Raw genomic sequence first — 11,879 nt, forward strand, 5'->3', positions numbered from 1 at the left:
GTGTGTGTGTGTGTGTGTGTGTGACAGAATGAGAAGTGTGTGTGTGTGTGTCGCAGGCCTGGAATTAAAAACGATCAAAGCCGAGCCTGGAAAGCTATTCAGGTAGATCTGATGATAACCTCCATCTCATAAAAAGATGAGCCTCAGATGAGCAATCATCCCTTCTGACAGCACCAGTGTGAGTGTGCATGGCGGTGTGAGTGTGTCTCCGGTGTGTGTAGCTTCCCGAGGAGAGGTGACCCAGGGGGCGAAGAGGCTGATTGAAAAATAAGTTAATTTCCAGGGCCGATCGATGGGAGACAGGCGCTCAAATATCACGGGAAATTAAAATGCTCATAGCAGCCAGTCAAAGCCCTCTGCTCAGCCGCTGACCTGTGCCAATTAATTTCTATGTAGTTATCATTTCATCTCAGGGTGGCGGCCCGCTCTCTCGCAGCGAAAGAGGTGATAAGTTCCCCTCAATTAACTAATTATTACACTGAGCTGGTGAATTGGCTGCTAATGTGAAAGCAGAAGGCATTGTGAGGATGATGGAGCAGCTGACTGGTGGCTGAATATTTCCTTTTGCATTCTTCATTGCTTTGTAACCTGAATTTGTGGCATGTTAACTTTAAGATGATGTTAAAGAAGAAATTATTAAAAACGTCAAATATTTAATATAAAATTATTTGACTGAATTTACACTTCGTATTTTAAAAAGTTCTTTTTTTGTCTCATTGTCCCACTTTAAGATGATTAAAGCATCTTTGGGATTTGAAATGTAAAACAGAGCATACATATCTGCACACTGCACAGACATTAATACACACTAACACCTGTATTCTGTCCTCTGGTAGCTCAGTCTTCATGGAGAGCATTTCTCGGGCATACACATCTGGGTAGTGAGCTTCATTAAAAGCTTTCTCCAGTTCCTCCAGCTGATAGGAAGTGAAAATGGTTCTGCAGACAAAAAAAAAAGAGAACATATAAATAAGAACCCCTCTACAATTTATATTATGACATTTGTCCAATTTTGTACCATTTAAAATAAGTCTAAAACTGAAATACATTTTTATTTTTTTTTATTGTATTTTTCTTGCACTCAATTTTAAATAAAAATCAAGATGGTGTCAAATGAAAAGTACAGATTTCAAATTTTATGGAACAATTTTAGAAGTAGCAACGCAGCCAGAAACAGAAACGATGGAAGACAATTAGGCCTTTCATTCTTTCATCGTTGTTTACCAAAGAATAATCATAAATACACCGTTTGATTTTTCTATCCCCATCACACTAATTCGTTTCCATTTCTAACGAATAAATCTAGCAAAAATGTATTTTTAGAAAGACAGCAGAGGAATTCCAGATGACTTTAAGGCTAATACCATATAAAATATAATCATCACACACATGTTTAATAATTAAATACAATTCAAGTGTGTGAGGTTTTTCTCTTTCTAGTGGGGCGGGGGTATGACACCAAACGAAAGTAGCCTTACGTGATTTCACTAACTAAAAGCCGAATATAATGTACGCCTAAAAAAATAAATTATACATCGTTCGATTATCTCGGTTTTTTTTGCTTCACCTGTGTCGTCGTTTCTTCCGTTTCTTGCTCTGACTCACTGAGGATTTAGAGAATTTCTGATCTCCGGAGGAAAGACTCATGTCATCAGATTCTGTGAGGAAACAAAGCAGTGATCAATTCAAAATACTGGGACAACATCAACTAACAATAATTCAAACATTGTGTTATAGCTACACGAAATATGGTAAAGTAATCCTCATCTTTAAAAAAATAAAAAGTCCGATTTATTGACGTAACATTGTTATTTCAGAATATTGAGTCTTCAGCGCGTCTTTCCCCCTTAATATAAATTAGAATAAAGAGTATTTATTAGACTAGTTATTTTGAAACAGATATTTTAGCAAGGCCTCTAGATTTGTTTTCCATTTTTCAAATAAAATAAAACTATAAAGATGGAACCGAATTCTTTTTTTTCCCCGTGTGAAATCACTCATGCGCTTGCAGTCTTTTTTGTGCAATACCTTTCTGCTATTCCCTCCCTCTCGTTCACAATAACCACGCATAGGCAGTAGCCTATGCTATGAATCAATCCCTGCATCATGTTAGAGTTAACAGGCCTTATGTTAAACACTCACCGGAGCTGGCGGAGTGCTGCGCATCCATCTGAGAGTCCATGTGCACCGCTCTGTGCAGCGGCTGCAGGTGCACATTTTGCGCCTCTGCAAGCACCTCCAGAAAAGCAGGCTGGCTGTAAAACGAGTGTATTCCCTCTGGTCCCAGCAAACCCATACCGACCCCGAGACCCCCGTGTCCGAGGGACCTTGCGGCCAGGACGTGCGCAGTGTGCGGGAGAACCTCCAGCGGCCGCCTCTGCATAACCGCCGGCGGCTCCTTGTTGAGACCGAGCAGCTCCTGGATCCCAAAGCCGGTGCGCCGGTGCACCGTGGGGGCCATCTTCCAGACTGGAGGCGGCTGCTGGGATCCCACGTGGTTCACGCTGTTTTGTGAGGCTGACTTCTGTTTATTCTGGGTGTCTGAGAGCACAACTCCCTCTTTCCCCGTCATGGCGGTGAGATTCCACTATTTGTTTTCCACTCACTCCGAAAAAAAAAAAAAGCCAGAGTCCCTGATGCAATCAGCACCGTGATGCTCCTTTATCTCTCTGCTGCGCCTTTTAACCAACGGGCAACAGGCGGCAGCCAATCACAAGAAGGGAGGGAACCCCACGCTGAAGTTTGCACGAGCCCTATGAGGCTTCATTAAAGTAAATAATACAATTTCAGACAATGAAATGTGACAAAATAACATGTCATATTTGCCTTTTTGCCAGGACACTGCTGAGGATGTGGCTGGGTTGTCGCATATTAAAGGTGGTTTGCTGACAGCAGAACATATTTCCAGAGATGAATTATTTTGTTTTCTGCAGAAGGTCAATCTAAAGTTTGATCCCATAAATTCGTATTTATGTCATGACAGCGCACTAAAATCGGAAACACTCAGAGTTTTAGGCTTTTTTGTTTTTGCTCAATGAGATTGTTTGGCCCTGACTAACAGGACAGAGAGTGGGTGAAAGTGTTTACATGTCTTATGAGAATTCCTTACGTAAAAATCACCAACGAAAGAAGAACTAACTGGTCTTACTTCAGTCTAACTCTTCATGTTTCTGTCGCTGATCATAGTCACTGGCTCGTCGAACAGCCGGAGTAAATCAGCCAGATAAATCCCTCAAATCGAGGAGAATCAGCTTAATTTGCTGCACGTTTGTCCTCATTCAAACAGTGGCGTCACTGCTGAAATAGAGTAGCGAGGAACCAGCTTTATGGACGACAAATACTGAAAAGCAAAAAATAGAAGTCATTTCAGACTTATTTTGACTACATCTGCTGCTTTGCTAAATAAAAACACATTTAATCATAAAGCTTAATATTTTATATCAGCCTATAGTATAAATGGAGGTAGAATATTATTTCGATGTTATATAAAACAAATAATAAAATGAGTAATTTCTGCCATAAAAAAGTGTTTAATTCCATTCACAACATGAATCTATGACACACAGTAAAGGCTAATTTAAAAAAGATGCAATGTTATTAGTTCAGTGTACAATTGGTCTTCATAAACCTGCTTTCTGTATTTAAATATTTTCCAATAAGTATGCCAATCTATTTACAAAAGCTACAACAACAAAAAAAAGAGTTTCAGAGGTCAAATTAAAAGAAACACTCACAAACTCACATTAGCCAATTTCTCTACCAGTTAATTCATCAATTCCGCTTCTTATTAGGAGAACTGCACACTGATTGATCCGTTACCAGCTCGAGCTCTCTCCCCAACGTCCCATATAACCCACACTTTAATTTGCATATTCTAATTAGGTTTGCGCACTAAACGTTTTGTCTTTGGTGGCAGTCTGCGCATCTGTTGATAGATTATTAAGCGTTTTTCCTTCTCTGACGGGCCACATGATAAAGAGTACAATATCCCAGTGCAGGGTATTTAGGACACACCAGGGTGGCAATTAAAAATGAGACAAACAACGCCGGAGCACCAACAGATTTATTCACCCCGTGTTTTTATGTTTGAGGTCCGATATCAAACAACAAAAAAAGTTGTAACCCAAACTGAGAAGTCACGCAGTGTTTCAGCGCATAAATCGTGAAAGTAAGTAAGACATTTCGGACGTCAGGGGAAATCATCCGCAGCGTCTCTTCACACTCATTCATCACACTATTTAAACCTCAGCTCAAATTCAAACCCACTCAAATGTGAAATGAAGTGAAAATACTCTCATTTTCTCCCTGTTTCCACAAACCTAATCCTCTCTAATCAGCTGTTATTCAATTATTGCGGAGTTTCAATCGTTCGGAGATAATGTGCGGCACACTTTGGACATCTGGACGGATAATTACGACGAGGAGAGTTTATGGAGATGAGTGGACGCGCGCGATGGAAGCGCAGATACAAGTCTCATCAATGGGACATGTGGTGATGAATAAATAAATAAATATAGGTGGTTCCGGCGGGACTGTTTGGCAGCCGTGCGTCAGGCTGTCGTGGCGGCCAAACCCACAACAGATTTAGTGCCGGTTTGTAATCTGAGATGTGATCAAGAGATGCGGCTTCACCCGGTCAAGTCAATTATGAGGCTCCATGTTGCTTTGTGTGTCACTAGGCTGCACCTCCGTGCAAGAAAAGAGACTATTTATGCTGTGTTATAAACGTCAAAAGACGATCATCTATTCGGATATTTGGGTTGACATTGCTTTAATAAATATTTGAGCTCGTATTTGTCGGAGTCAGTTTAAAAATTGTAGATTACAATCTTCACAATAGAAAAGAAAAGTGTCGCTTATTTGATGTGTTAAAAATAAATAAATATAAATAAAATGCCCCAGATGTTATAAAGAACTAGAGAGTGAAAGAGAGAGGGGCAAAGCAACCGAAATTACCTTCCGCATCTCACGAGAAGCTATTCGAGAGACATTTCATTAGAGGTGAATGAAGAGATCAATGCCATACCAACAGCTATGCTAATGAGGTTTCTACATCACCCACACGCACACGCGCGCGCACACACACAGAAGGATGACATGCATGAATCACATCCTTCCACTCATCAGGATGCAGCAACACGATGTTGCATCCTGAGCATCACATCGCACTGCTTCTGCACACAACTGCAGCTTCTTAAAACCTCCTTCACTCAAGGTTCATCTCCATCTTGTTACTTTACAAACGTCTCTGAAACGTGTTCAGAAAAAAATCCAAAATCAGCAGTTAACACAAAGAGAGAGGAAGCACGAATAATGATTATCAGATTCAGGAAAACATGAATATCATTTGAGAGGCAACCTTACTGTAGACATTTTTCCCATAAGGGATTACATGTTATGCACATTTAATAGGAGTCACTGAAGGGCCTTTTCATCCTTTTTTAAATTTTAGAACTAGAAAACACATTTAACCTCTGTCTAATTTAACTGTTAGTTTGCACATTAATAAATTTCTTTGAATTCTGAGCTGCATAAGTTAGGTTTTTCTTTATGAAACCATTTAAAATGGATTCAGTCTGACTGTACTGGCTGCAATAATGTCTTTGACCAACACAAACACCACATGCACCAGCAATTTAAACAGCGACTTGTAATCTGGGTTTAAGTAAATGACGCTAAGGTCCACTTATGAGACAGACCAGAGGCCCCACGATACGATATTATCACGATATAGTGACATATGCACTATATGACCTTATTGTAATTTCAAACATTTTGTGATGCGCCAGGTATTGCGACAAAATATATTAAATTTATACATTTATTATGTTTTTTTTTTCAATTGCAAACACATGCAGTTTGTCAACATCTGTTTTATCCAATAAGTTTAAGTTTTCACTTGTTTCATCTCATTCTATTCATTTTTATTGCAGCAAAATGGGTTCGTCAGTTAAGCCGACTAATTCATTCATTTCAATTTGCAATATTAACAGTTTATATAATAAAAGATCGATACCTGTTGTCCGTGTATTGATACAAAATTGCCACGCATAATATTGCGATCCTATGCTATTTAGATTTTTCCCCGACCCAAAGGCATGGCAGTCTGTAAGCAATCGTTTCATTGTTCACTTTATTCATTATGTGTATTATGATTGAGTGAATCCACTCATTTGGTATTCTTTGAAGCACTCCTTGTAGGATAAACCATATAAACTAAAACCTAGAGACGATGATAAAATCTGCAGCGAAAGATTGCTGTATTCTGGTCAGCGGAAATTTTCACACAACAAAATAGTGGAATCAAGTTTTATAAAAACTAATACTGTGAACCACAACGAGATGTCAGAGGTGCAGACGGCATGAAAATGCTGACTAAAGACTTCCGTCACTGACGTCAACAGACATGGTGGCAATCTCTGCATCTTCATTTTGACTACATTCACTTTTAACCATAATGCAAAACAAACAGGATTTGCTTCAAATGTGACAAGACTGAACTTCTATCAATGAGGTGAACATAGCAAGCAGCTGCACTGCTGTTCAGATCACCGTCTGCAAAGCTGCAAAGGAACAATAAAAGAAAAAAGTTAAAGTTGACACCATGACGAGACAAACAGGACCTCTGACTTTACTCCAATAGAGTCTTTATCTGCATTTACTTTCAAATGTATAGATTACTGTAGAACATATCGCTAATTAAAATTCTTTCAGTGCAGCATAAAAACATATTTGAGGCAACAACAGTCTGAGAGTTTCTGCATCTCTTTCTGTCTGATCCATCTTTGTGCTTGTTTGAGGCGCCACGAATGGCTCTTCTAATCTAGCTAATTGCTGTTTCCCAGAGCTTGGCATTAAAGAAGAAGAGCTGGGTCACCAAACAGCCGTTGATCAAAACATCCTATTAAGGTGAAGAAACAAAAGACTCTCACAACCCGAACAATGTGCCACTGGTGATTCAACAGTTCGCTCTGTGGGCACAAACCATTAATTAGGGCAATAACTTCATGCTATTGCCGTTCTATAGTCTCCATTTCTGTATGAGTGCATCTATTTATGCTCTGAAGTTTTGTCGGGGTCTCCGACTTGCCGAGTGTGCCGCATTCCCCCGTTCCATGTGCAGATGTGTTATTGGCGTAATGAGGAAAATACTTTGGGGAAACGTGGGAGAGAGACTCCCAAACCCAAAAACCTTCCTGACAAAATAATATTCCTCATTGTAGTTACTGATAACGAGAATTGACATAATTACTTGGGCCCATTTCTTGTCTAATTAGCACACTTCCACAGTGGACAGGGACTAGCAGTTAGACGGGAGAAGGGAATCGGACAGGCATGGCAGTAGCAACACAAAAAAGGGGCCTCTGGTTTCAGCATAATTAGGTGAGACAATGCCCCTGACTGTTTTGAGGTATGGCAGCGGCTCAGAGCTGGGGCCGAGCTGGCGAGCGGACGCCCCATGAGCTACGTCTCCCCGAGACCCTAATAAGCCCCTAATTGTCTTTTTTTTTTATATATATTCACATGAGCAGCACCAGCAGACATAAAGACAGACTATTCTTGGTCTCCTGCAGAGAGCGTTTCCCTCGTTCCTGCAGGACGGGAGAGATTTGATTTGACTCACTAATGACCTTCACCCTCAAACTTCGGACAACTTGTGTTAATGTCCTGTGACAGCGTCCCAAAACCTGGAGAGCTGCCAACATGTCGAAAACAGAGACGCAGGAGCAGCTCGGTTTCTGTACGGACAGCCAAGAGGTGCATCAGAAATGACTTCATAACATTTTTTGGTTTAATGAATGCCAAAAAAAACTGTTGAAAACGATGAGAGCAGTGAGAGTGAACCAAAACAGTAAAACTGGGGCCTGTAACACCAAAACAATGAGCTAATTTATTTCGTATAGTTTGTTTACTCTTCGTAGCCAGAACTGAACTTGATATTATTATCATCAAATTCACTTTCTTTTTTTTCTAGCAGCTTAAGAACACTTTGAACCACAAGCAGCGGGACTCAACAGGCTGCATTTCAACACTGAGCTTGTTTAACCCCCCCCACCACACACACACACACTCCATATGTTCGAGGCCACTTCAAATGGCAGGTGGTACCCAAGACTCAATATTTCACAACTCCCTCTCTCCAACATCCCCTGCAGTCAAGGTCTTTTCGCTCAGAGGAACGTCACTCTGATGTGCCCTCACTCCTTTAATTAGCTGTCAATTAGTGCAAATTAATCAACTCTTCGCCTAATTAAGCAATGCCACCAGGCAGCTCCCATACACAGGCCATTGTGTGATCAGCATGAGAAAACCACAGCTAGCAAACTCGCTTTGGATCACGAGTGCAACTTAACGATCACACTGACACACTGTGTTCAGGGAGCTGTGTGTGTGAGTGTGTGTGTGTACGGGAGGGTAAAGTTACACACTTCATGCTACCGTGATCAGGCAATGCTAATTTATTTTACTGAATCATATGCTGTTATTTTATGCATCTTGAGCACCATGATAGCTTTAGTCTTGCATCATTTCCTATTTGTAACATTTACAAAGACGCACAGAACTAAAAACAAGCACTCAACTCTCTATTTAGTTCTTTAATTGTTTCTAATCTTATAATCCCCCAAATAGCTCCTAGTTTCCCATCTGATTGAGATTGCTGCTCTGTGGACTGAACACCAGCTTCTTCTTTACCGACATGTCATTCATGCCACGCTGGATGATTTAAACGGTCACTGTATTTTGTGATGCATTTTAAGAGCATGTGAACTCTTTTCTGTTTGATTTCCAGGTGTGTATTTTCTTTTTCCCCAATTCCAAACGTGTCATTTTGTAGAATATTGGAATAATACAGAACTTTAGGTCTTTAGCTGTGACCTTCCTTCTGTCAGCCAACTTTCTGATCCGGATGAACGAGACATTTCTTGACACTGACCAGAGTTTTGATTGCATTTTTCTATTTCTTAGGATTTCCCTGGGATTAATAGCCTCAGACTCCAGAAAAAGATGTTGTCATGCAGTCCACATACTTCATTGACAGTCAGAGTGGAAATGTAATCTCTACAAACATCTGTTCACTTCTGACTCAAGACAAGGGCCTGCTTTTTATTCTTAAGAGTGAGATTTTTTTTTTTTTTTTTACAGTTGACTGAATAAAGTATTGGCACCACCTTTGATTTTAAGTGAAGTTGTCACCAACACTTTGTTACAGTTCACTGAATTTAGCTTCTACATTTTTACTTAGTCATTTTGCAAGGTTGCTTCACGTCTGAGAAAGAGCTTATGACCACAAACTAAAATCTCATTTTTTTGATTCAAAGGGGACGAGTTATTTTACACAAGATGATGAATATTGCAAAAGGTCAAGTGGGCTTCTGTTTAAACAATCTGCACCTCGTTGGGGCTCGATCTTTGTTCAGGTCACCTATGCAGCTCATACAGTTAGTGTGGTAATAAATCAATTAGTTAAACATTAGGAATAAAGATACATTAACGTTTATCTTGTAATGGCTGCAGAGTCGTCAGTAGGATTTAATAAATGCTGAGGCCACGAAGTTGAAGTCCAAACAAATCACAGAAAAGAAAGAGTCGTGAACTTTCTAATTGTTTTAGTTTCATTTATTGAGTTAAATTATATATTTTTAATAGGGCAAGACATTTCTTTGATTCAATTTCCAGGAAACTGCCCAGGAGATGATTAGGCAATTAAATCCCAATTAAATGTTTAACCTGCATAAAAGGTCGAGAAGCTGCTTGGTTGATTTAACTCCTAAATTCATTGCAAGGTTTGAAAAATGTTTTGGAAGAGAGAACCAGGAGTTCAAACCAAACATTAGTAAAGGTCCACCGCCTGTTAACTATTTTTAGTAATTTACAAAAAAAGTGTGTCGAGTGGTTGTATTTTTGACAGTTTTTAAGTGCTCCTAATTTATGGATTTTGTTTTTAGGGGCATCACTTATGATTGGTCCTTTATTTATTAAGTTAAACACTGGCATTGTTATTAAATGTAGTGGTACGGTACGCTTCTTCGCCAACATGCTCTTGGAGTATCAGTTTGTGTGTCAGCCTTACTGTTGCAGTACGTCTCTTATATGTTGTCTGAGGCTAACTGTCTGACTTGTGTCTCATCTGTCATTGTGCACATTGTTGTATAGTAGCATATTTAAAAGCAGTTTCAAAGCCCTCAATTGTGAAGAAATACTGAATCCTTCATTTATTTAGATGGCCTAAAAGTAGTCAAATTCAAATATATTGAGCCTAAAAATACTGGGATCAGCCAAAAAAATGATCCACGGTGTTGACGTTTTTTCACAGTAAAACATAAATTCTTTCGAGGTCTGTATGTGCATGCTGGTTCACTCAAACAGAGTGATGTACGGACGCTTTATGTCATGAAGAAGCAAACTCATTTTCAGGCCCTTGAGCAGTGCAGCCATGTTGCCTCCCTCCAGCAGCCACTCTGGACCATTACAGGCTGTAATTGTTATTTAATGGATTAAACATTCATCCTTCCTGTGCAAACCCCCAGTGGGCCGGATGACAGCCTCACCATGTTCACACAGCTAAACATCCCCCCCCCCATTGCACACACACTTCGACGCTCATTTGACGGCAGTGTTTGTGCTTAAAATTCAATTACCCACTTATTGATAGCTCTCTGGGGTGCTGGAGAAGTGGACACGGTGCTGGTGGAGGTGTGGATGATTTCCCAGGAGGCCTCAGTCTCCTCCGCACATCTCCAGCTGGATCTATTTCATGGCTTTATTCATCAGCGGCAGACGCAGATGGAGCAGAAGCAGCCGTCGTACACCTGCACACACCAGCGCACGCAGACACAGACAGACAGAGTGGTGCTTCAAACTACACACAGAATTTATTATTGTATGCCGACAGTGTAAGAGCAACAAGACATTTGGTGAGCTTTATCGGCTAGTTATGAAAATGGCAAATTGTAAATAAAATATCCCCAGAACATGTGACTATTTTATGACGAAAGGGCATAACAACACATTTTAGAGCTTCAACTAAAAATTATTTTTAATATTGAATAATCTATCAATTATTTAATCGATACATTTAGTCCATAAAATTACTAAAGAAAACACAATTTCCAAGATCTTTACTGTAAATTAGTTATTTCATCCAACTGACGTTCCAAAAATAAAGCTGCAACGATTAATCTATTTATCGAGTAGTTACAATAGTCAACTAGTAAATTAATCCTTTTTTTTTTATAAATGTTTTGAAAGTAAAAATTCTCTGATTCCAGCATGTTAAGTGTGAATATTTTCTAGTTTCTTTAGTCCTCTGTGACAGTAAACTGAATACATTTGAGATGTGGACAAAACAAGACATTCTAGGACATCATATCGGGCTTTGGACAATTTTATAGAGCAAACTGCTTTAGTTGCAGCCCTTTCCAAAACCAAAATCTAATTTTAATTGACATAAAACTGAGAAAAAGGGTGCCCCAGTCATTCATACATACATATACACATACACAGTATGTTCTCGCCACCTGCTCTGATCGCGAGTGTAGAATTCAAAAGCAAATCCATATTCACCTCTATACTGTCCCCAAATATTTATGAGGGAAAACCTGTTTGTTTCATCGCTTTAGATGCAACAAATTAGCACTTGAGTCTGCATTAAAAGCTACAGGTAGCCCCACAGGTTAGCCACGCGTCTTCAAGTCCCCTGAGGCCTCCGGGGGGGCCTGCGGGACACCTCGGCTTGCCGCTGGCCTCGTTCCCCCCGCTAATTACAGCACTCATCTCCACTCTCCCATGAGACGCCACCGCTCCGATGACGAGACGCTGCACAGTTTGGAGCTCTGCATCACGAGGCAACAGCTGGGGCTGCACGTCAATACCCGTAA

The 11,879-nt window shown here is 40.1% G+C and overlaps 1 protein-coding gene across 1 annotated transcript in view; it reads right to left on the minus strand.

Moving 5' to 3' along the window:
• The window catches only part of LOC116396051 (visual system homeobox 2-like), a 4,613-nt gene extending 2,041 nt beyond the window's left edge, over window positions 1–2,572 (minus strand). Inside the window, exons 1-3 of the mRNA XM_031870431.1 lie at window positions 2,143–2,572; window positions 1,568–1,658; window positions 816–939 (exon numbers count right to left, since the gene is read on the minus strand). Of these exons, the coding sequence (XP_031726291.1) occupies window positions 816–939; window positions 1,568–1,658; window positions 2,143–2,572 (645 nt within the window). The remainder of the gene's footprint in view (window positions 1–815; window positions 940–1,567; window positions 1,659–2,142) is intronic.
• Window positions 2,573–11,879: the final 9,307 nt, after the last annotated feature.

This window comes from Anarrhichthys ocellatus, unplaced genomic scaffold (assembly GCF_004355925.1).
Source record: "Anarrhichthys ocellatus isolate YVR2014 unplaced genomic scaffold, GSC_Weel_1.0 scaffold52, whole genome shotgun sequence".
NCBI lineage: Eukaryota > Metazoa > Chordata > Actinopteri > Perciformes > Anarhichadidae > Anarrhichthys > Anarrhichthys ocellatus.